This window comes from Fistularia commersonii, chromosome 13, assembly GCF_037954325.1.
Source record: "Fistularia commersonii isolate RoL2024-O1a breed Wild chromosome 13, RoL_Fcom_v1.0, whole genome shotgun sequence".
Classification (NCBI taxonomy): Eukaryota; Metazoa; Chordata; class Actinopteri; order Syngnathiformes; family Fistulariidae; genus Fistularia; species Fistularia commersonii.
The window spans coordinates 3,939,027-3,959,250 of NC_141296.1; the positions used below are offsets into that span (position 1 = coordinate 3,939,027).

At 36.8% G+C, this 20,224-nt stretch overlaps 1 protein-coding gene across 1 annotated transcript in view; it reads right to left on the reverse strand.

The window, feature by feature from the left end:
* LOC147227642 (protein diaphanous homolog 1-like) overlaps positions 1–18,907 on the reverse strand; it is a 33,462-nt gene extending 14,555 nt beyond the window's left edge. Inside the window, exons 1-11 of the mRNA XM_086157870.1 lie at positions 17,515–18,907; positions 5,333–5,359; positions 4,693–4,857; positions 3,414–3,515; positions 2,741–2,871; positions 2,346–2,429; positions 2,200–2,263; positions 1,615–1,754; positions 1,153–1,261; positions 919–1,029; positions 484–601 (exon numbers count right to left, since the gene is read on the reverse strand). Coding sequence (XP_086013996.1) covers positions 484–601; positions 919–1,029; positions 1,153–1,261; positions 1,615–1,754; positions 2,200–2,263; positions 2,346–2,429; positions 2,741–2,871; positions 3,414–3,515; positions 4,693–4,857; positions 5,333–5,359; positions 17,515–17,610 — 1,147 coding nt within the window. The 5' untranslated portion in view covers positions 17,611–18,907. The remainder of the gene's footprint in view (positions 1–483; positions 602–918; positions 1,030–1,152; positions 1,262–1,614; positions 1,755–2,199; positions 2,264–2,345; positions 2,430–2,740; positions 2,872–3,413; positions 3,516–4,692; positions 4,858–5,332; positions 5,360–17,514) is intronic.
* Between the last annotated feature and the right edge of the window lie 1,317 nt (positions 18,908–20,224).

Genomic DNA, 20,224 nt, shown 5'->3' on the forward strand with positions numbered 1-20,224 from the left:
CCTGATGGAGTGTGTCCTAAACCCTCCTCTACAAAATGAATGAGGCAAACGCATCCCAAACATCCCAAACGCTTTGTCAGTTCTATCCTCAGTTGATGTTTAAAAAAGATGATGGAACTTCTATTCAATACTAGAAATAGCAGCGTAGTTAAAAGTAGTGCTATGGTTTCCAATTACATAGTGCTTTCAACATCTTGCAGTTTCAAAGCACTTTACACAGGACCTCAGTCAGCCGTTCACATAAGCACTCACACCTATGGCAGCAGTGCTGCCGAGCAAAGCGCCAACCGGACCATTGGGAGAGACTGGGGATTCAGTGTCTTGCGTAAGGATATTTCTGCATGCAGACAAGAGCCGAAGATCAAGCAATTAAAAGTAAGTAAAGAACTGCCCATACTTGCTTTGATTTGGAGTGGATTTTTCTTTCAAAACAATATGACTAAGCAGTTTAGAAGAGGCGGAAATTTACAGTGGAAGGATATTCCATTTCAAAGCGAATGTCATCAAGACGCGCTTTCAGGTCCTCCGAATCATCTTCAGCTTGTTCGTCAAATACGTTAAGTTGTACCCTCAGTTCCTCGTTTTCAATAGTTCGGACCTCCTGTTGGGATAGATTGAAAAGGAAAGTTGGAAAAAAAGAAGGATGTTTGAAAAAACAAAAATAAATCATACAATATGAGTTTGTACAGCTTGGTAATAATTTTTACATGATGTGAATATGATGTTCAAGCTGACAAACACACACTGGAGTAAGATATTCACAATTTATCTAGCTATCCTGCACACAATTGCAGAATACCTTGGGCAAGTGTCAGGTTTCTCTAGAATTCTGTGGATTATTGACTAATCACATTAGATTAACTTTAGCTTTTGAACATGTAAATGGAGAAAGAAAAAGAAATGTCTTTTTTGTATTACCGACAACTGGTCTCTTAACCCTAATCTGAGCAATTCGGATCGAATGTGAATCCTGAAGTCCAACTCCTCTCCACGGCTAATTAAGGCATTGATCAGCTGCATGCAGCCACCCTGCCAAAGGGGGAAAAAAAAATACGAAAACATCAAAATTCAAACTGGTTGGAGGATAACTATAAATTAAAAATGTGTCAATATTTTATTCATTTGGCAACACTATCTTTCACATGTGTTTACCTTAAGAGCGATGTTATTATGAATTTTCATGCCAGCCAAAAGAGGCTGAAACCTCTCAATATCCTGCTTCTCTGCCTCCTCAGTGATGGCTTCCAAAACACGTTCATGGCTGGGATGATAGTTAGAGAAAACGAAGTGTTAATTGACTACAATGACAAATATGCTGCTGTTCAAGTCACAGGTCAGTGGTCAGTCATTAAACTGATAATGCTTGTGTTACAGCGAGATTTAAGTATACATCTTTATATAAATACTGCTCAAAAAAATAAAGGGAACACTTAAACAACACAATATAACTGTAAGTCAATTACACTTCTGTGAAATCAAACTGTCCAAATAGGAAGCAACACTATATATATATATACATATATATATATTTGTTAATAACTAAAAATGCGCTAATGCGAGAATGTTTTGAGGAAGATGTGAAGCAAACAGTCGGTCTTTCAAGTAAATGCTTACAGATTTTCAGGTTGTTCTAAAATGGAGATAGCAGATAGCAGCCTGACAGCATCCGTCATCATATGAGGCACCCTTGGGTTGATGGCTCTGACCAGCAGAGGAATCCCCTCATTTGTCTCCAACATTGATTTCAGGCCATACTAACAGGAAGATAGGGGGGAGTAAGATTTTACAGCAGTCAAAATGAGCAGCACTGAAGTCGCAGTCTTTAAACAAGAAAGTGCATCACTTCCATTTTGTTTAAAAACATGCAAGAACATTAAAAAATTGCACTTCTTACTTATTTTGGCAATCAAGTCAGAAACTTTATGAGAGTCAGCAGTCAGTTGACAGTCTGATGACAGACATTGATTACACTACACCATTATCAGATCAACTGTTTTATTCATAAATACTCTTAACTAATCCTGCTTTCTGAACTAATCCCACTATTAAGAGGGAGCGCAGATGCTAAACTGGAATCACTGCTGCCCTCTAGTGGACGTATCAAACTAGAGTTAAACACAATTCGCCATTTAAACATTTTTCAATTTAGAAAAGAAAAATACTTTTGTAATTTATTACTGAAACGGTGAGAAATCTTACCTTGTTATTCATGAAGGCTTTTAGGCAGCGAATGATCTCGTGTTGACATTTCACACCCATCATTCTAATTGGGACAAGTATCGAAAGGCAAAATAAAAACAATGATTTACTAAACATGTGCTCACTTAGTGGCTCGAAAGTCTTACGAATATTCGTCCTTGTCTTCTTGAAGTCTTCGGAGCAGATTCAGCAGCAGGGCCAGCCCCTCATTTCCAAAATTTTGAACCCAGCTACAAGTGAAAAAAAAGCACAAAAATCAACAGACTAATATGATTTACAGTTAAAAATGTACGTTTTTAGCCACTTGCCGAGTTGAGTGTTTGTGTGGAAACTAATAATTTTGTTTTCTATTAGGCATAACTCAACTGAAAAGGACCTGAAGTTCACTGCAATGTTTAACCCACTTCAAAACCGGAGTGAACAGAGGAAATAGATGCACGTTGTTCCTCTTAACTTATAAACTTAATTGATGGAACAGAGAAAAAAGAAGGATGTAGTTTCTCTTTGTGAATGTGTGTGTGTGTATGTGTATGTGTGTCACCTGACGGGGTTGTTATTGAGTGAGACTCTGAGGGATTCCAGACAGCTTAGCAGTTGTGTGTCTCTGTAGTCTGATTTTAATTCCTGGATGTAGATCATGGCTGACTTTGAGCCCTCCTTCTTGTCTTGGCCCTAAAGAATAGACACAATTAACTACCCAATAGATAGCAGGGCATCAAGTAGGACCACAGTGCTAAAAGCAATTTGTCATATTGTTGAATCTGTATTTCAATATTAAATGCATTTCATATCATCGTTAATGGACAATACTGCAATTGAAAAAGACAATCTCTGAGCAGACACATTAAGTGAGAACTAAGAACATTCACCTAAGCAAATATTAAACCATTAGTGCCGCTCTGTTATTTTGTCCTGGTCATCTTTCTCTTTATGTTATTACTTTTATATTTAGATGTGGGAAAACTATTGCTTTGTGTGTCTTGGGAGTATTGAGTTATAAATGAGTAAAGAATACATAATATCAAGCCAATTCTCAGTTACGTATTCCGAGACCAAGAACTACCTTTTTAGCATCTTTGGTCCACTGAATCATGAAATCAAACAAATAAAGCAAATACCAAATGAAATTGAGGCTGTATACTAATGTACCCTGTCTAAAAAAGATCCTTTTCCACTAACTGAACTTCCTATAATCAGTTCATTTTAGTACTCACGGCTTTAGATGTGTGGAGATACTGGACGACCATCTCTCGTTTGATCATTATATCCTTCTCTCTGAGAGGCTGCTGCTTCTCCTCGTTCAGGTTCATATCCAGCTGAAAAAAAGACAAAAGGGAGTGCAAATACAAACAAACAATCAAGATGGAGGGTTTCATAAATTTTGAGATATGCAAATTGTATTCCAAAAACCTGTTAATTCAAGCAATAAATGTGTTTTGCAAACAGAAAATAAGGATGCGAAAACAATAACAATCCTACAAGATATTCAAAACAGACAAGTGTTTTCCATTCTCAATTCAAATTTGGTATTAATGGGGAAACCAAGAATAAGTTTATAGAGGCACAATAATAGGAAAAATCAAGGAGCTGTGCATTCTGCTTTATGTCGAGCAACTTGCAATGATAATATATATTATACATGCAATTCGAATAAGAACACTGTTGAAGGACAAACACTGTGTATTCTAAACCTACAGCTCCCATAGCGTCATAGCTATCGTGGATGAGATGAAAGAAACATTATGTACAAATGTTTATTGCTTAGATAGGATCATTTACTGATTGGATTTGTTCCTATATTATTTTTTAAGACAAAAAATAACAACCAGAACACATATTACCATTAACTGTAACATATCAACGTTTATGTCATGTTTAGATTAAATGGTGATAAGGACAATACACAACTATTCTCTATAAAACTCTATAAAAAGATATTTAAACACTAATCTGAGATGGTTTTGGATATACTGAGACAATGGTCAGGTTAATTGGACTGAAACTACACTCCTGGATTTAGCTCTCTTTATATGATAGACCATTGATGTCATAATAAATGCCATTCTAATGTAGAAAAACTGCCATGTAAACTGATGCAAAACATTATTTTTCTCCATGACAACCTCTCCTACTTTTCCACAAAATTAATACATGTAATCATATACATGTACTTGTAAATACACATGTATATACGTTCCATTTATTTCTATATATTTTCACATTCCTTTAATGTTATTTTGATCTTTACTGTTCTATTTATTTTATTTTCATTATTTCCATTCATATTTTCCATATAGTTGTATTCTGATTCTTCCCCACTTGACTCTGTGGTAGGAGCTGCTTTCAACGAAAAGCAATTTCCCCCTGGGGATCAGTAAAGTATTCTGATTCTTATTCTGACATTGTAAATATTATCAACTGTGGTACAGGTGCAAAAAAAAAAAAAAAAAAAAGGTGTAATTTTCAAACATTCCTCAAAACAAATTGACTCACCAACATTTGTTCAAAGAGCTCCAGGACATACTCATCTGGGTGGTCATTCAGCAAGGAACTCTGAGCACTAATCTCATAGTTGGCAGCTGAAGAGTGACGCTGACCGGGCATGTGACTGGGCTTCTCCTTGTCCTTTTTCATTCTCATACTGGTGAAACGCTCCAACTAAAGTAGTGGGCAAAATTACAAGGATTAGCGAAGTTCAAAGATTCTAATAATTCTCTAATGCCTCAAAACATAAACCCTGATAAACTTACCAGTCTCATATAAGCTTCTTGCCCTAACACCCATAATATATTTTTTTTGAAAACATAAGATTAGTAGTAGTAGAAGGAGGATTGGTAGTAGTAGTAGTAGTAGTAGTAGTAGTAGTAGAAGAAGCAGCAGTCACACAAACTGAACATGAAGTTGGATTTCAACACATTTTGTGAGTGAGAGTCAAAAATACCCAAAGGCACCATAAAAACTACACACATCTCGGTACTCCACAAGAAAAACGATTAATATTTAACAACATATGTTAGGCTGGATTAGGGTGACCATGCATCAAACGGAAAACAGTGATTGATTGGACCACATTGGACCACCACAGATGGATCGAAAGCACACAGGTTGCAGTAACAAGTGGTAACAAACCTACCTCATCGGGAAACAGCCGTTTCAGTGTCTACAGGAGTGATCATTGGCATGAGAGAGTGAATTAAGATGATTAAGGAGAAGGTCATGAAGAGAAGGAAGGAAGATGTGGGGGACAAAGAGAAAGAACCAATTAGGCAGAAATAATATATGGCAGAGAAGAAAATATAGATATTTGCCTTCAAAGTTTATGAATGTTTTACAGCTGGAATGTAAAGCAGTTCAGTCATCAGCTGTTTTGAAAATAAATGATGCACGATCTCTGAGGAACTAAGACATCCAGCAGGCAAGTATACAATAAAGACATTACTGTATGTTATAGTACTAAACACATCTGGAAGTCTATTGATATTTGTGTAACCATCATTTGAAAAGTCAGTCAAAGGCATGCTGAGAAGTTATATCATTTTATCTGAAAGATCCATGCGAGTTGGACAACAGCTGCCAGGATTCACATGAAACTTCCCATATATTGGAAAAAAAAAACCTTTTTGAAACTAACAAATACACTCTATTAAGACTTGAGAAGTATATTATAACATTAATTTATTTAAATATTTAGAAATATTTCAATGAAAATAAAATGGCATACTCAGGTCAAACCAAAAGGACAATAAACTAAAAGTAAACTTCGAAATATTCTGAGAATGGTTTGACTTTTAATAGCGCTAAAAATGCCTAAATTTGCCCTGAGTGTTATACTTTAACAGCTATTGATAAAACAGAGGTCTATTTACATGTTCACATTAAAATGGAATTCAAAGTTCAGCTTTAATAAATGCCTTTGAGCGGTAGGGGTCTCGGAGTTTGGAGCTCACATAGTCAAACAAAGATCAAGTTTGTGAGCTTTCTTCACCTTCAGGAACACACGAAAAAAACTCAGCGGAATGCAAACGCACCTTTTCTCATGGATCAAACCCCTGTAAAGAGGCTTTTGCCCGTCAGCAGATTTATGATGAACTACGTCTGCTCAACCAGCCTATACGCATAAACATCTTAATGAAATGCTTCATAACAAGATGAGTATCATTTCTACCATGAGTGCTATTGGAGAAGGACACAATCTTTGGCACAGATATTTTGTCAAAATGATCTAGATCAGGGATGACAAACTTGTAGTGAATTTCTAGTGTCACATCAGGATTCAAGTGTCAGATGGGTATACGGTATGTATCTACTTGTGATAATATAGGTCTACATTCTGCATTAGACAAAAAAAAATATATCTCAAATGTCTACAACACAAAAAGATTCACCACAAAAAGGTAAAAGGGACAAATTGAGGGGCATGTAGAGTAGTTTCTTTCTCGACATGACGTAAAATGGTTTTGTGATGATTTTTCTTAAGGTTAAGAAAGTTGAAAAGCCAGATTTAGTTGAATATCATTTTTTTGAGTCAAGTGCTAGAAAAACAAACATGATATCCCTCTTGATATTTTGAGGAGAGCAGTGAAACATGCCAAGCCTGAACCAGGAAATAAATAAATGAATACAATTGAACTTTAAAAACAGTATTAAGAATGTGGAGAAGATTTGCAATGTGTGTATTGTTACAGCCTTTGTGACGTACCAAAAACATGGTGTCAGAGTCCAAACAATCTCCGTGAGGCACTGTTAAGTTCTGGGTTAGTTAGATAAATTTGGGTCAGCTGCCAACTGTCTGGCAAATAATTGAATTGTGCCAGGTTCACGTCACAGCACTTTTTAATGCGCTTAGACAGTGGAGACTATTGTAGATCTTGCTGAGTTCCAATCACGACGCCCGCAATTCAGTACATTAAATTAAAGAAACATATTTGTTTTTGCTATCTACCCATCTAACTTACTGTTGAGAGATATGCAACACATACTAGGCTAAAAGTCCTGGGCTTGGCCACAAGTTGCACCAGTGTTAAGTAAGCCATCTAGATACTAAATTGAATTCTTGCCAGAGCACACACTGGAGATTTATCTTTAAAGAAAAGAAATGAATGAATGAATGAATGAATGAATGCAGCAGGGTGTGTGAAACATAACAGTTGAAGCTTACCACTATACCAAAACCACTTAGAGGACTTATCTGGACTTGACACGAGTGGAAGCATTTACAAGCTGGGGGACATTATGTAGCGACTCAGACTGATGAGTACACCCCCTGACCAACTACAAACTGGAGTTGCTCAACAAAACTCAATGATATTGCCAAACATCAGCTAGACAAAGTGCAGTCAAGTAGTAAATCCTCGAGCATACAAAAAAAAGGACTAATTTCATGCAGATGTAACACCTTGGCACGGAGTATAATTTCCAGGAAATAGGAGATGGCTTTATAACATATATTTTGTTATTGAATGTGATCAGCAGATCCTTTTATTTAAATTCAGTAGCCATTGTGATTGTTCTTAGTATATTTCTTATGCTTTCCCCCATTTTAAATAATGTTTAAAATAGTCTTCCAAGACACCAACTTTCATGAAAGACTGCTTTGAATATATGTGAGTAAATGTCATAACTGAATGCTTAATTTTTGACAACATTATGGGTGACATTGTCAAATAACTTTCTTTTAACGTAGTGCCCAATCAAATTATGTCGATTTTGTTTTTAATTCTTAATTCAGCAACAATATCACTTCAGATTGGGGAACAAAATCAACTAAAGAGCTCTCAAAAAGTATTAAGTTCCACATCCCAATACAAAGGGGGCATTTTGAAGAGAAAAATCTAATATAAATATAATATCAATACATGTAACATAAATAATATCAATATATGTAAACCTGATAAACCTAATATCAATATTGAACAATCCATTGAATCCATTGAAAAAGAAAGAAATTTACTACAGAGATGCAAGACTACAAACATTTAACTGTGAGAATGAAAAGAAAACATTTTCTGAATGGAGGGGGCCTTTAAACTGTTGTTGATGAAATTACCTTGAATATTACAGTTGAGAGTTTAAATTCAGCCTCTCCAAAAAGGCCACTAGATTGGCAGAGAATCCATTTGCAATGAAACTCTATCTACAATGTTCATAGCGAACAGCAGCTGATCTAGCTGCTTGGTGGCCATGATGGTGACCCCAAAAATTAACATATCAATAGACTTGGGCCCTGTTCAGACACAGGTGGTCCATTATAGGTTTTGTGCATAAAATGGGGCGCAAGTTAAGGTTTCAATGGGAAGAAAAGACTTCACAATAGAATATGTTTTTCCTCTGCACAAACTCTGACCCATGAATACAAATATTTGGATGAGATTTGCAGGTGAAGAGGTACAAAAGTGACCAGAATTATATTCAGAATTATCTACCTTGTACCCATTTGGGTTCAAAGGAGATCTGCATTAAAATTTGAAAAATATTCTGTACTTAAATAACTAGTTTTTTAAGGCCAAAAGTTTCATGAGGCAAAATGTGCAACCTGGTTGAGATAACAAACAAAAAAGGATTTGCACGTTAAAAGTGAAATTCAAAGTCAATATCAACTGACATGATCTACAACTATATCCAAAACTGGATAAAATCACAGGCTTAAGCTATTTTTTTCTGTACTGATTTTATTACAAAGCAGATATATACACTGTATTTCTGATAATAATTAGCTTCTGTGAAAAATATCCGACACTGTTGTTTTTTAACAAACTATCTCACCCTTCACTATAAGCTAAGTGCTTTGTATGACCAGCAAAGCGGGCTAAATTTGCGATTATTCACTTAAAAGTCCACTGACATAAAATTTTACACAGTACACAGAGTCAAACCATATTTTGGTGATACCAAAATACCATAGTTATCTTACCCACAGATATTGCGTGACTCATTATCAGTCTACAGAGATCGCGATTGATTATTACTTTTTGACAGACTAAAATTAAAAGGAAGAACTATGGGGGTGGGGCAAGGCACATTATGTATTTATAGCATTGTGAGTGTATTTTCTACATAGATAGAAATTATAGATAGATTTGAAAAGTTCAGCATATGTTGTAGGCGTAGGCAAAAGTCTCTGACTGAATATTTCTGATCCCCATACCCTGGAGTACAGTTTGTGGCAAACATGCTACATACCAACTATGTTGTGATTGTTGTTTACATCCTACCCCCTCTAAGCTGGTAACCATGAGTGACATGATCCACTCTGCTACCGAGGACTCCAGACTCCCTACTGCTTAACTACATGCGCTCTGGAAACTTAAATCAGATGAGACTGTTCTATTCATTCCCCTTGCCTGGCTGTTTTTTTGCAACTGAACGCTAATAAATTAATTACAGTCCGATGACTGTTTTTAATTCAACAATAAGTAGCTACCGGTACTTAGAAGATGTTTTTGCGAAGAGAAATGAAATACAGAAAATTTTTCTCTTCAAGATCTTTTCTGATTCTGTAAGTAATCATAAATATGAGGCTGTTGATAACTGCAAATTCATGATGTCACATGAGCCTAAAAGGTGAAAAGCTCAAAAGATCAAAAGTCTTTCAAAAAGAGTGAAAACTGAAAATGACTGGCTCAAGTTATAGCTTCTCAAATGTGATAACATGCTTGATCTAGGCTTTGTAGATACAGTGATAGGGTCTGCGTACACACGCATGCACGCACACACACAAGCTGTGAAAATAGGAATATTGATTAACGGTTTTATTCCTGTCTAAAATATTTCGATGCTTATGCAATGGAACCAAGAAATACATGTTTGCATCCAGGCTCCAAAAGCGTGCATGTGTAAGAAAAGTATTTGTGGGCCCTCTTATACATCTTTACACAGTGGAGGGAAAGGCAGAAGAAAAATATGAGAGTGCAATAACGTAGAAGAATAAGAATACATCCTGTTTGCCTTTTTTACACAACTTCCTCTCAACGCCCTCAGAATTTGAGCAAGAATACAACAGTGTGGGGACAATGACATACGGTGATGTGTGTGTAGGCAACAAATGAATGCAGATGTAAAATTCAAGAAAGTCACAGAATTAAACTGCTCCCTGCATTTATTCCAGTGTCAACAATTAAGAATACAAATTAAAAGAAGTGGCAAATATATTCAGGTAAAGTAATTTTGGTGAATGAGCAACAGGCAGTTTTGCAAGTATACATACAAGTCAGGAATAGGAAATGACTTCAACGATAATGGCGAAGCAAATATAGAAGTCAGTGGTATCCTCCATTTCTTTTATGCAGAAACACATCCTGCACAACTGTCATCTCAAAACAAATACAGACCCGAGAGCACAAAGAAGTCTATGCTCAAACAGCACATTAAATACACAAATCTGTCAGACCATCTGATGAGTTTTAACACTGACTGTCAGTAGGAGTGAGCTGTTGACTGACAACATTGCTTTGAGTCTCATTAAATACTCAATCATTGCCTCACTGTTAGCCAATTTCGAGCTGCTCTCTAAGTTTGGGATCATTTCCTGATATGTTAATCTCATGGGTACATGTTAATTATAAAAGGTTTCCACCAGAAACATTGAGAGGCCCAACAGCACCTATGTTGACAGTTACCAGGGGCAGGAACAGACTGATGGCTTCATGAAAACTGTGAATCACAAATGAAATTGCAGACTTGAGCATTTTAAAAGGCTTCTTAGTAAAACAGAGCATGATGGCTCATATTTCAAAAGTTTTCTATTAATACCAAGAATAAAATAGACTGCTCTCAATTTTGAGAGAGAACACTCATAACCGTTTGCAGAATTTCTTCAAATTTTGAATAAATCTGTGTCCAAAACGCTGGTGAGAGCCTTATATTCTTGTCAAATGTTGGTTGAAACCATTAAAAATAATAACGATCGATAGACATTTTGTCTTCCTTATCACTGAAATAATAAAACATGCGCATTGCCTTTGTAAATACAGTACTTTTAAAAGGTGATCCAGATAATTTAAATGAAAATGTATCAATTGGGATAAGCCCTTGGTTAGAATGACTCATTTTTGACTGCCATATAATCATGCAACACATAAGTTACAATTATACCTTTCCAAATCATCAAAAAGATGATAATGGACATTGAATGATTATTGTGTATTTATAAGTGCCTCTATAGTTCTATTCATGTCACAGCATGATGTGTTGATAATAAACGACCAGTCTTCCTGAGCACCCTGCCCTTTCACATGATGATGCATCCACGTTTAAGGACGAACAAAAATATATTAACAGCATTACAGGCAGGACTGTAAGTGGAGTCGTTTTAACCTCATTTAAGTGACAAAGTTCTGTATCCCTCGCCCACATATTTCCACTATTCCTTGAATTGTCACTAATTTTCACCAGGGTAACTACCCAAAGCGAAGACAGAATGTTACAATATTTTAGGAGCTGAATTACATTTAAGCTACATTTAGTTTTAAATAAGATGTACGTTACATTTGGCTGCTAAGACAATGCGGCATACATTAGCATACTCTCAGACCATTTATGGCCGAGAGACATTTCTGAAAATAGAGTGTAACATTTAAAGTGTAATCGCTTTAAAATGCCATATAATTTCATTTTAACTAATGCATTTGTGTTCTATGTATATGCATACCTGTTTGTGGCAGCATAGGGTTATGTTTTCATTATGAGATGGTTAAGTTCTTGATTTGCTGCCCTACTATTGTGGGTGTTTTCAACTGTTGGTTTCATTTTGACATTGAAGATTTTTTGCAAAATTGCTCACATCCACATACCTTTGGACAAATGCAGGACAAATAGGTACCAACAACCCCCCAAAACATTTAGCATGCAAATTATCCCTCTGTTGACAGGCTATGGTATGTGTTCCGGTAGTGGGTCATTGTTGCTGTCCATGTTGTTGTTTGTTTCCCTGACAGCTGTAAAACAAATTACCCCTCACAGGAACAATAAAGTTCAACTTCAACCTTATTTTAACCCTAGACACGTGCCAAATCCAAATTGTATTGACTTTGCAACCACAAGGTGAAAAACACAACAGTTTGCTTGTTTGTCAGCAGTCTTCCTGACAGATTAGTGACATTCAGGAGAGAAGTTACTGTAGAATTGCTGACAGAAAGGCACTAGAGATGGGAAAAGTTCTCAGGATATGCATTATTTACATGTATCTCAAAGCTCAAGCGATGACAGATTGTTCTCACACCTTAAAGTTGGGAGGGGGGGTTGCTATTTCGGTTTGCTATGTCAAGACGCTGAAATCATCCATATGACATTATGTAGTTGTGACAATTGCTCGACTGCAGCCGTAATGCATCTTCCAGCTGGCTTACCACCCGTCAACAAACACAAAAAGAAGACTACTAAGACAACCGTTCTTCTGTTGGACAGAAGACAAGACAACACTCTACAACTATGCCTTAAAACCCATAGTCAGCATTATCTTGCTGAATGCTTTGCATTTTTGTTTATCTTCCTGAAGCCCATGATACACTGCATTTAGCTCTGCTTCTGCTCTTTGGTCCAAACTCAGTTAATTTGCTTTCTTACCTCAAACCCCACCAGAGTTTAACTAGAGGCTAACCAAGACCTGGCTTTAAGTGGAACACAGTTCATTTATTTGATCTACACCAGAGTCTTGGAGTCATACTGATCTAAAAATACCAGACTATCCAAAAAAGCACAACAGGTTTTGTTTCAGGCTGATCAAACAGTGCTCGTGTGAATGTGACCTTAGTCTGGAGAGAATGGGATACTAAAAATGTCTAAAGAACAATAGAAATATCCTGCTCCATATGGATTATCAGTAAAATGGCATTTTTTTAATTCACAACTTTAGAATCAGATACTATAAAAAAATTACACCAGAGGGGTCACTGAGTCAATTGTTTTATCGTTTAGATTAGTTTTATTTATGATACATTTACCTGTGATATAATACAAACTTAAATAAAAAACATGAAAATATATGTTTAGGCTATCTGTTAATGCAGTGCAATCACGTGCAGAAAGCAAGAATGGGAGCTGAAGGCGTAAAGGCATAAGTTATACCCCAAACATCAGGAAGCACGGTTACTCTGCATGGCTATTAGGTACATAAGAACCATACAAGATAAACAAAATTTCCCAGTTTTGGAAAAAATAAAAATAAAATAATATGAAAAAGAAACACTTTAGGAACAAACAAAACACTGAAGTTACAGGGCTTTATTTACTTATGTACAGTATGCTAGGTATTTTGTTAAGATATATACCTGAGCAACCGAACAAACAGTATTTTTTCTCCAAGGAAAGTATGACTAATTTCTGCAGTGACTGCTCCTTCTATCAAGCATAAAATCTTGCCTGCTTTTGTGCAACAGAGCTCTAACTTCCTGGGGGAACCACCTCAGCAAATGTTTGATTTAATGACTTACATGCTTGGCTTGAAAAGTCCATCCAGAGACAAAGTTGATAAAAATAAGTTGTGTTTATAAGCATCAAGTTGTAAAAAAAAAAAAAAAAAAAAAAAAGACTGCTATTTTTGGCTAATGTCGTCAATGGCTTCATAGTTAACTTCCCTCAAGTACTGGTCAAGCAAAATACAGGAACAGGTCTTGAGGAGTGTTTATGCTTATTCTACGACAAAATGCTCCATGGAATTAGCTTTGCCTCTGACATTAGTTCTACTTTATTATGACAAAATTCACAATCACTATTATTTTTTTTACTGCAGATTGATAATGATTAAACATTATTCACAGACGAAAAAAAATAGATGTATCAAAGCACATACCTCAAGTCCAACATGTTTCCACCTGAGAAGGGCCATGATGTTCAAATTCCCTATCAGCTAAAACTCTTGACAACTGTGACTGGGTAGCTATTTTTAAATAAGTTTAATAAACCAACTCTAGGGTTTCTTTTTACAGTCAAGTATCACAAGTTTTTGGTATAGTTAGATAGATATAGCAAGCAATGTATTTGACAATAAAATTTCAAATGTTTTTCCTTACACAGAGGCCCTGAATGAATAAACAGCAGGGGTGTCAAACTCAATCACAGAAGGGATACACATTTAGAAATTGGTTCAAGCTGCATTGCGATAAGGATTGAAATGAAACCATCAGTTTCAAACTGACTATGGTTTAAACAAATAAGTGAATGAAAATCGACAAAGAAATTTGTCAAGTATAAACTGCCTTTTGATGTCTGGAATTTTTAGTTAAATTTTAAACAAATAAAAAATGCATGGGCTATTTGGCTTTTCCTTCATATGCCATTTTGTACAAATGCTTGCCATCTTTTCTTGGCTGCAAGGTCATTGATATTTTAGGCCAGGTTCAAACCTATGAAAACTCACAAGATAGAGAGAGGAATGCATCAGGGAGATGATGTTTATGGATGGTTTCGTTCATTTCGTCTTCATCACAGAGTAAAGGTGGTCACAGAGGTTTGTACTACCAAACACACAGAGCAATCGAGCATCATTTCGGCGATGACCAGGAGGACTTTTCAAGCCCTGCAATCATACTGCACACACATTAGTGTGCCATAACATTAGATTATTGGATGTTTGTAAGCCCTTTCTCACCACCAGCTACATACAGATTGCTGAGCATACCGAAATGGAGCTTCTTCTTTTCAAAATCAGCCAAGCGCCATGTGAAATCTTAAAGGGGATGCTCATTTTATTGGCAAATTGTGCACACTTTTTACTTTTTAATGTCAACAAATAAGTACCCAGCCTTCCACCTTTTAATAAAGCCATCATTTTCAAAGCCTATTTTTCATTTAGCTCTTTTCTGGGGATGGCTAACGCTGGCCACTGATGGCTGTGTCATAAAAAGCTGCAGGAAGGAGGGGCTGCTGCTCCCAGCTCTGCACTGCAGGACAGATGTTGTAGTGCTTTGTGGGATTTTGTAGAGTTTACTGGCTGGCAATCAATGAGATGAAATTATCTGATATAATCATATCATAGCCTGCAAGCCTTGAGTTTGAAATACAGTATCTGATTCAGATCTTAAAGGTCAGAAGGCGACAAACATTTGACCAATAGTATTTCACATTTCTGAGGTTGAACATTCTAAGAAATATTGTAATTATTCCTGATTTTTTGTGTGTGATGAATATCTTAGTGGACACAGAATGCTACATTGTGATGAGAGCATTAATTCATGGAGGCTCAGACTGCGTGGTTAGGAGACATTTTAATTGTTCAGAAAATGAACAAAGAAGCAATAAGACTTTCAACATGCTTACGGTTCTCTTTATATTTGCAAACATTGCCGGGAAAGTTCAAGACCAGAGCACTCTGCCGGGTACACTCTGGACCAATCACAGAGCCACAAACAACCATTGTCACAACTGGGCAATTAGAGTCTTCGATTAACCTATTTCACATTTTTGAACAAACGGAGGAAACCAGCGAACCTGGATAAAACCTACAAGGAAATGGGGAGAAATTGCAATCTCTACAAAGACAGTCTGGATTGAAGCAGAAATATTGTGCTGTGGGCAACAGAGCTAACCACTTCCCTATTGTGACAAATAATGTATTTAAGTATGCATATGAATTGGTTTAGTTTTTTGGAATTAGAAATTTGAGGACATCATGTTATAAGGTTACCAATACGGCCTCTAACATGTCACTTGCTTAATTTTGAACAGATCACCCGAAAAGTCTTAGGAGGAAGTGGAGTAAAGCTTATCACTCAGATGTCATACATTGGCACAGCAAAGGACGTACAGTTTGTGCTAAAATTTTTTTTCAAAATGATGTCAACTCATACCATTTTTTCTGGCCTCTATATACTGTGCATCAAGCAATCTTTGATTACCCGATAGTAGCTACAAAGGGCTGTTGAGATAAAAAAAAACAAAAAAAACGGGAACTAAAACAAAATAATGAAGGCACACAGCCTCAGAAGTGATAAAGTGAGCACTTACGCAAGAAAATTCCTGATGTTAGATACAAAATAGCAAACTGCCTGGTGCTCACATGTCACAACACATAATGTTGATGGTGTTGCTGAGGTGCACTGGAAATGAGATTGATGAGGCTATAGTTATCCTGATATCACATTGAAAAATGACGTGACAATCAATTGCAGTGCAGCCTTAACCCTTATCTGAACTCCTCTGACAATAACTTTGTGAATCTGTGTGTGTGTGTGTGTGTGTGTATGTAAGACATGTCTCACTCTAGGGAGTGCCCAGTAACTGCACACTCAGACATGAACACACATTCAGGCAGATTCTAACTCTAAGGTCTATGCAATGGCACCCCAAGGCACAGTTTCTTTCTGCCTGACCCACTATTCCTAGCTGGCCCACCTGGCACCAGTATGATATCTAAGTGATTACAATACAATTGATTTAAGAAAAGTAGAATAGCTTATAAAAATTACAAACATGTGATTGAAATATATTCCCACGGCTGTATAAATGATTTCATTACCACTGCACCAAGAAGAAAAGTAAATGGGGAATGATGGGCCCATGCACAGGCGACACTATTTTCAAAACAATATACTTGAAAAAAAGGCTGATTGACTGCCTGAAACCATTACCATCAAATAAAAAAATGGATATGCATGTGAGAGTGAGAGAGTGAGAAGAGAGGGAGAGAGTCGACATGGAGAGGTTTATTCGGTGACCAGATGTGTCTTCAGTGCATCTTCTATAGTTACCGAGTGTGTTGTTTGGAATATCAGTTTTCAGTTTAGACATGCCAGAAGGGGTTAAATTACGCAACTATTTCAGTCTTGTATGACAAGCCTCAATTCTGAGACTGTTGTGAGTCATATGGCTGGTGACGGCTCACCAGGTACTCTCCACATGATGCAATGACAATTAAGTCATCTTGGAAAAATTCAGAAAAAAGCTACTCAGTATCTTACGTGAGTTAATTCAAAACGTTGCCATGAAAAATATTTCGTCATGATGAAAATATAAGTTGAAGGTAAAGTCTGTGTTCCAGCTGATAAACTCTTGCTTTTGGCTTAACAGCAACAAATAAAATAAATAAAATGTGTGCAATTTCGAGTTGCAGAATCAAAAACTCTGCAGGTTCATTTGTTTTGACAGAGAGTTAGAGGGCTTTCTTACAACTGAGTTGACACGGCAACCGAGTATAAACACGTCTGGAACGCGGCTTTCACTTCTGAAGGAAATTGCAGGTGTAGACACAGTTGGTTGCCTTGCAGTTGTACTCTAAAATAGTCTTTAAAGAATTTGGCCATCGGTGTGTCTTTGAGGCTTCCTAATGCCACCTGGAGAGGATAGACAGAAGCCAGCAGCACATTGAACCGACTGAATACTCACAAATTTCTTTTTCCCATCTCCATCCTCATAATTCTTCTTCGGTTTCTTGTCTTTCTTTCCAGCAGCGGACGCTGAATTTCCAGTGTGTGGATCCATACTTATGAGTTAATCCGTTTCCTTGAGCTGAGTGTCAAAATAGAACCGCGGAGCAGTAATCTGCCTACACTTAAATCACAAAGCAAATTATTTGCTTTGACGCAGTAGTTTTTGTTTACGGAAAAGACAAACTTATTTCTCGAGGGCCTATGCTAGTACCCTGGCCAACTAGCCACAATTAGCACAATGTTGCTAATGATTTGGTGAAGAGCCAAACTCAACGAAGGAGTCACCGCTAAGCCGCCGGTCTATATTCGGGAGGGAAATTCAAAGCACACCCCGAGTCCGCGGGACAAAAAGTAGCAAAGAACCTGTTGCGTGAAGACAACACAGATGCGAACTTTGCTCTCACTATAACGGGGTGTTTTATATTTCATATCTTTATCAAAGTGAGTTTTGAGACCCCAAACTATTCAGCACTAACAGAGCTAACGTTAGCCTTAGCTATGCTAGTTTTGCCCAACGACTTGAGGTGAAGTACAAAAAAAAAAACTTCAACTAAAGTGGGGAGAAAAAAAACAAAACCCGACTTTCCAATTCCGCGACGATGTAGTAATACTACGGATGCCTTGGCTCGACTGGGTACTCCACATTAGTATCCATGTCAGCGGCCGCTTAACTTTGTAACTCCAGCATGACAGAGGCGACTGCGACCTGTTAAGCCCCAGCGGTCTTCCTGTTCTCCTGACAGTCAGTCTGCTCGGAGCTACTTTGGGCGGAGCCTGCGACTTCACCTGGGAGGGTTTAACTGCTGTCTGCCCTGGTAAGGCCCTTTCTCATAAACACTGGGTTCACTCATGACTCAGGCACGAAGAAATGATAAAAACACAAGGGAAAAAGAAAATAAAAAAAAAAATTATACAATGCCCCCCCACCCATACAAAGCACTCAGCTGCACTTTAAACTCAGTCACACATATCACGCTTCATACCGTCCACCTATGTTACAGTGCTCAAAAAAAATAGAATAGAATGACAAAAACAAAAATGTTCCTTTTCGGTCCACAGGTCCAAGAAAACATATATGCAAGTGGTCAGTTATTAAGCTGACATTTAATATATGCATCTATCATTATTTTACGTTTTCTTTCGGCTTTTCCCTTAAGGGGTCGCCACTCACTCATGACCTAGGCACAAAGTAATGATAAAAACATAAGAGAAAAACAAACAAAACAAACAAAAAAAAACACTAATACAAGGCCCCCCACTCATTCAAACCACTAAGCTGCACTTTAAACTCAGTCACAGATATCACACTTCATACCGTCCACACTATGTATAGTGCTCAAAAAAATAGAATAAAATGACAAAAATGTTCCTGTTCGGTTCACGGGTCCAAGAAAACATATATGCAAGTGGTCAGTTATTAAACATTAAACTGACAATTAATATGTGCATATATCATTATTTTACTTCTTCTTTCAGCTTTTCTCTTCAGGGGTCGCCACCATGAATCAACCTTCTCCATCTAACCTTAGCCTCAGTCTGGCTTCTCTGATCTTCTCTCCAAAGCATGTAATATGTGCTGTTCCTCTGATAGCATATATTATTATCTTACATTATAAATATTATATATCATTATATTACTGTATATATTATATATACTGCTCAAAAAATAAAGGGAACACTTAAACCCCACAATGTAACTCCAAGTCAATCACACTTCTGTGAAATTTCGTCTTCTCCCACACAGCCTATTTTGTCATCAAGAACAATTGAGTAAATTATTTTGGGCACTTGCCTTGAAAACTGGCTATTAAACACACTAACACATGCATATATGGGTATATATGAGATAAATACTTAAACACCACAATATATCTCCATGTCAATCACAATTCTGTGAAATCAAACTGTCCACTAAGGGGGCTTGACTTGTTTTAAGGACATTACATCAACATTGGGTCAGCCAGTAGTGTATTTTTCCATTTTAATTGGGAGTGTGACTCCAAGTCAAGACCTCCATGGGTTAATAATGATAATCTGTGTGTGATTTTTATGTCAGCACATTCAACTATGAAAAGAACAAAGTATTTAACCAGAATATTTCATTCATTCAAATCTAGGATGTGTTATTTTAGTGTTCCCTTTATTTTCTTTAGCAGTGTATGTAACTGCACACTATGTATATAACTTGTTTTTCTATTTAGTTTTATTTTTACCCTGTTCAAACTCTGAGCTTGGACCTCTCATTGCTAAAATTTCACTGTGCCTGCACAATGACAATTAAAAATCTTGATTCTTGAAAATGTATCATCATACACTTCACTGAACACATTCATTGAATGTAAAACTGCAAAAGCTACAAATCCTGTACGCAGTCCATGCTTAATTTTGGGTTAAGCAATCTCACCTCCATGCAGACACGTAGTCAACATTGGAAATTGTGTAATTAGTTTTTACAGGTCAGCACTGGATGTCAGACTTTTGCTGTGCACCAATAATGACTCTGTCTTTTTCAATCATTTAGCCAAAAGGCTCCAGAAGAAAATCCAATTCACCTGATACTGTACTTCTCCCCTGGCTCAATTTCTGGGTCTGGAAAAAAAACGATGACATGATGTACAAAATCACACTTTGGGCCCCATCAAGTGGTCAAAATATAAACTGCAGGC